We start from the raw sequence: 6,000 nt of genomic DNA, 5'->3' as shown, positions 1-6,000 counted from the left end.
ATCCTTTTCTCGTTTCTTGCCTCTATTGAGTGAGGTGTGTTGGATTGAAAATAGATCTACCTAATAAGGCAAAGCCAACCAAGTGAAACAATTGGATCGTGAGTATCCTATTACTATGCTTAAGTTATCTAGCTATAGGCTACTTTTCATGGAATGGAAACGTTGTGGGCTGTCTTTAAAACTCTGGCATCAGTGCTTATTAATGATTATTAAGCACAGCAGTTGACGCTGAGTGATTCTGTTATCGTCGCGTTAGTGTGCTGGTATTACTGGAATGGGAGTCATGGTGGACTCCGCAGAGAGAGAGACTCCGCAGGGAGGGGAGCCGCGTGCATTAGTATTGCTCAGGCGCGCCCGCTTGATATGGGATGGCATTTATTATGTCCAGCAACCCTCTCTCCCCTCAATCCCTCCCAGACTGTCACAGAACAGCCGAGATTTTCTCATGAAACTGGAGAGGAAGTCTCGCCTATTGGTGGTTTGATCTACCGGGGGTAGGGGTATAGGGGCGTTTCCTTCTATGTAACAACGGCGCTTATCACTCGTCTGTCCGGATCCCTGTCCCGCAACTAGGCTACACACTCGCCCCAGCGGCTGGTTAATGTCCAGCCTATAGAGAGCCTTATGGTGGAGCTCCGGTAATGGCTCACTACAACGCGACACCGGCGGGTTATATGTTCACCGACGAAAAGGAATACCTTCAAGCATATGAGGATGTCCTCGAAAAATACAAAGGTATGCTAATTACTTTGGCCGCCTATACCGATTGGATAGGCCTTAATTGGTAGGTCTACAATGATTCGACATAAAACAATGAGGGAATAGCCCTGTATGGGACAATTGCCCCGTGGTAGGCTAAAGCCCTAAACAAGTGTGTCAGCAAGCCACTGAGCTTTGATGACTAGAGGACAGCGAGTCAGAGTGAATGGAAACATGACAGTCTAGGCTATTTGATTGTAGTCTATAGCCTTGTCAGTTTATATTAGAATTCTAAAGTTTGTGTTTAGCACTTGTAAATAGCCAAACTGACTTGGATTTGTGGGACATCGTACTAGAATGATTTAGAATTTTGTTTCTGTTGGCAAATGCATTGATTGGAGGAGGAGTGTTCCTCAATGTAAAAAATAATGCTGTCTCAACGTTTTACTGTCACTTTTGTCACATTAGAAAAGCAGTCTCAAAATGACTATAGGCTATATTTTGGTAGGCCTATTAATTATGGAGATGTGTATTTATTTAGATGAAATATTTGGCTACGCAGGAGATGTTATTTAAATGAACATGTCTATGAAGGATTGAATATTGTAGAGTTGATGACCCCTCTTTTGTTTTAACTCTAGTCTGACCAATTGACCAAGTTGTTATTAATACAGGCTGACACAACTCTTTGGACCATGGTCCATCAGCCAAAGATGCAGCAGGCCTATTATCTTGCATTAGTCCATCAAGCATTACATTCAGGCTGACAGGGCTTGAGGCCAAGTCAATTATTACTGGAAACCTGCAGAAGACATTACATTTTCAATATCCTGTCTACAGCAAAGCATTCTCCACTAGCTGGAGGACATCACCCCCCTACACATACAGATGTAGGATCTTAATTTGATCACCCTGTTGTTTCATGCACATTTGAAGTGCATTCAAGGTTTAAAAAGGCTTCTAAACTTTGTAATTTCCCAAATTTGCCCTAACTAAAAATGTATCAACCCCTACAAAAATGTCCATGAATTATAATCCACACAATAATTCACATTTCCTATTTCCCTTCTGTGAGAAACTGGTCAAATTAAACATCTGTAGTCCCTTTCCAGGCCTATAGTGTGAAACCCGAAAAGACTTCGTCTCTTACAGTTATTGTTTTCCCCCTTTTATTTTTTCAATCTCTCCGACATTATCTGCAGCATTTGAATGAGCAGTGAATGAGAAAAGGTCATTCGTGTGAATGGGTTAGTTGTGTATGTTACTGTGATTCCTTGTTAACCAGTGGTCAGTCACTAACAATGGATATTTACGTGGTCTCTTTCTCTCTCAGCTGTTGCGTATCACAGCAACAGACAGTCAGCTGTGGCCTGCTTAACGGCCCTTGACTAGAGCCTAATGGAATCATATGATGTAGCATCATTTGGAATCTGTGTCTGACTTTTGTCTCCAGGCACTAGGTCAGACAATGAGGTGTTTTATCATTGGTGCTCTGTACGGCTACATACATGCTTCTACTTACAATTTTACCCCCAAAAAATTCTGACTTCGGTCCACACTTATTATTACCATAATGTTATGAATTGCAACCACGCTAAACCGATATCATATCAATATTATTTATTTACTTTGATAGATTGAGTATGTAGCCTACTGATGGCCTACTCTTCATCCAATTCTGTTTCATGCCAGCTCTTACACTGGTTAGACAGGTTTCAGTACTGAACTAACAGTTCATCTGAGGAAGTGCAATGTTACATGCATTTGTTGGTGATAATAATTGTAAATGCTTATACTGTAAATACTTCTCAATGTATAAATCATTATAAATGTTTGTAATGTTTATTAATACAGGAATACTAATTTAGTATGTACACTTCTTATCAATAGTTTATTAAATGAAGTTATTGTAAAGTGTTTCCAGTGATTTGAGCCCAACATTGATTTGAGCCCAACATTGATTTGAGCCCAGCCTTTGAATACTAAGATATGCCTTGTGATAATTTCAGGGATTTCCCTTAAGTGGCTGGCTATGCATTGCAAGGCCATTGGTCTGTCATTTAAAACTCCAGCACAGCTCCCTGGTTGCATGTGACAATGACATTCGTCACTTAAAGATCTGAGTTATGTTTGATGTGACACATAGCTGGAAATCACCTTTTTTGAGGACTCAGTACAAAGTTATAATGGGACTAAGGAGGAAGTTCAATACTGAATCATACACTCTTAGTGAAAAGGGTTCCAAAAGAGTTATTTGGCTGTCCCAATAGGATAACCCTTTTTGGTTCAAGGTAGAACCCTTTTGGGTTCCATGTAGAACCCTCTGTAGAAAGGGTTCTACATGAAACCCAAAAGGGTTCTTCAAAGGGTTATCTTATGGGGACAGCCGAAGAACCCTTAAAGGTTCTAGATAGCACCTTTTATTCCAAGAGTGTAATGAATGTTTTGGTAATAAGCAACCATCAGTGAACAACACATCAACTGTTCATAAGATCATTTATCAAACTGACACAAGGGCGTAACTTTGTCTTGCAAATTGGGGGGGCCAGGGTCAATGGGTTCTGGGGTCAACACCATTCCAGGGGAGTCTGGGGGCATGCCCCAACGTCAATAAAAAAATCCAGGTGAAATGGTTGTTTTTGGTGAATTCTGAAGTACCAGTCAAAAGTTTGAACACACCTACTCATTCAAGGGTTTTTCTTAATTTTTTACTATTTTCTACATTGTAGAATAATAGTGAAGACATCAAAACTTGGTTCCAAGCTTCACGGTGGGAATCACAAATGCGGAGTCATCCATTCACCTACTCTGCATCTCACAAAGAAACGGTGGTTGGAACCAAAAATCTCTAATTTGGACTCATCAGACCAAAGGACAGATTTCCACTGGTCTAATGTCCATTGCTTGTGTTTCTTGGCCCAAGCAAGTCTCTTCTTCTTATTGGTGTCCTTTAGTAGTGGTTTCTTTGCAGCAATTTGACCATGAAGGCCTGATTCACGCAATGTCCTCTGAACAGTTGATGTTGAGATGTGTTTGTTACTTGAACTCTGTGAATCATTTATTTGGGCTGCAATCTGAGGTGCAGTTAACTCTAATGAACTTATCCTCTGCAGCAGAGGTAACTCTGGGTCTTCCTTTCCTGTGGCGGTCCTCATGAGAGCCAGTTTCATCATAGCGCTTGATGGTTTTGCGACTGCACTTGAAGAAACTTTCAAAGTTCTTGACATTTTCCGGATTGACTGACCTTCATGTCTTAAAGTAATGATAGACTGTCATTTCTCTTTGCTTATTTGAGCTGTTCTTGCCATAATATGGACTTGGTCTTTTACCAAATAGGGCTATCTTCTGTATACCACCTCTACCTTGTCACAACACAACTGATTGGCTCAAACGCATTAAGAAGGAAAGAAATTCCACAAATTAACTTTTAACAAGCACCCCTGTTAATTGAAATGCAATCCAGGTGACTACCTCATGAAGCTGGTTGAGAGAATGCCAAGAGTGTGCAAAGCTGTCATCAAGGTGGCTACTTTGAAGAATCTCAAATATAAAATATATTTTGTTTTGTTTAACACTTTTTTGGTTACTACATGATTCCATATGTGTTATTTCATAGGTTTGATGTCTTCACTATTATTCTACAATGTAGAAAATAGAAAAAATATAGAAAAATCCTTGAATGAGTAGGTGTCCAAACTTTAGACTGGTATTGTACATCCAAAACTGTACTTATAATTTGGTCAATATATCCCAACCACAACTGAAATACCAATAATTTCTGTATTACATTAAGCTGTTTGTCTAACTCTAACAGTTCAGAAAGTCACCACCAAACCCCTGCTTTAATTCAATTTAAATGTCGCAACCCATTAAGCTTATTTGTGTACCCTTCACCTCACTTGGCATGTCTTTTTTTTTTTGTCAGTCCTGCTGACTTTTCTACTACAAAATGAATGAAAATAAAACAATGCTGACCCCATCTAAAATATAATCTTCCCCTCCAGAAATGAGCCTAACAACATACTGGTCTATACTATCAATCTGCTGTGTTATGTAGCAATAAGCATGATCACCTGTAGCCCAACTGATGCATCATAGTGGCTATAAATAAATAGGCTGAGTTATGAGGTTGCCGATCTGTATTTGTGCTTATCATTAGCTAGATCAGTGCCCTTTCATCATGGGGGAACATCCTGTGCCCCCCCCCCCCCCCCCCATGCCCCCTCAACTCTCCCAATTGAGTGAACTGCTACTATTATTACACAAAAATATGATGTATGAATAACACAATTGTTCAATTTTTTTAAATAATTTAGCCTTTTACTCATCAAGAAACAGTACATACACACCAGAACCTGGTTTCCCTTCTAAGGTTGGGTGGTATCCAGATTTTCATACCGTCATACTGTTTCTGTACCATACCGGGGTATACGGTATTACCGAATCTGCACACAAGGGGCGTTATTATAAAACAAAAAAACAAGAAGCTTGATCTTGACATCTAGCTACTTAGCTAGCTAGTTAGCAAACGAAATGCATAGCTGGAGCCTTGAGCTGGATACAATTTATTTGACACATCTTAGATTTCTTATAGTTATACTTAACTTATAGTTATAAGCAGTGGCGTAGCATGCACCCCCCCAACCCCCGCACCCCACAACCCCCACCCCCCCCAAAAAAACAAAAAATACAACGGTATTGAAAATCATACTGTCTGTATTTTGAAATACCCTGGTAACGGGATAAATGGTATATCAACCAAGCCTATTCCCTTCCATATTGAAATCAAGAAGAAACATGTATAAAGGAGAAATAAACCAGCTTACTGCTGTGCAATGCACATCCATCCCTATCAATGAAGACTAGGGTGGGCCCATTTCTATTGTAGATTCTCAAATTGAAATAAATAATACAATTGGTTCATAAACATGATTTAGAGTTTGGGAGACAGGCAGGCTGCCTCTGACTGGCTTGCTTGAGCCTACTGCCTGAGGTTAATAGAAACAGCCCTTCTATAATTCTGTAGCCTACTAGAAACTAGATATGTTAAGGTTTATAATACTACCAATGTTGTCTCAATTGAGCCCAATATAACCATTACCAATTATCACTCGTTTTGAGAAATAGCGCTCACACACGAGATGCGCATTTTCATCACTTTGCAATAGAAAATAATTGTCTATAAAATTCTTATTAGTGCTTATGAATTTATCATGGTATGGTATGGTTTTCCCCTCTCACAAACCACAGCGTCTGAGAAACGGGCTAAACCAAAAGCATAATTGGTGGCGGGGTGATCCA

The 6,000-nt window shown here is 39.8% G+C and overlaps 1 protein-coding gene across 1 annotated transcript in view; it reads left to right on the top strand.

Moving 5' to 3' along the window:
• Positions 1-641: 641 nt before the first annotated feature.
• LOC311132554 (dystonin-like) overlaps positions 642-6,000 on the top strand; it is a gene marked incomplete at its 5' end in the record, with an annotated part of 177,663 nt that continues 172,304 nt past the window's right edge. The window contains one exon of the mRNA XM_084165817.1: positions 642-735. Within this exon, the coding sequence (XP_084021943.1) occupies positions 642-735 (94 nt within the window). The remainder of the gene's footprint in view (positions 736-6,000) is intronic.

The sequence above is a fragment of the Coregonus lavaretus genome (assembly GCF_964263955.1).
Source record: "Coregonus lavaretus genome assembly, chromosome: 1".
Classification (NCBI taxonomy): Eukaryota; Metazoa; Chordata; class Actinopteri; order Salmoniformes; family Salmonidae; genus Coregonus; species Coregonus lavaretus.
Note: the sequence above shows the minus strand (reverse complement) of the source record. Positions and strands in the feature narration are given on the sequence as shown.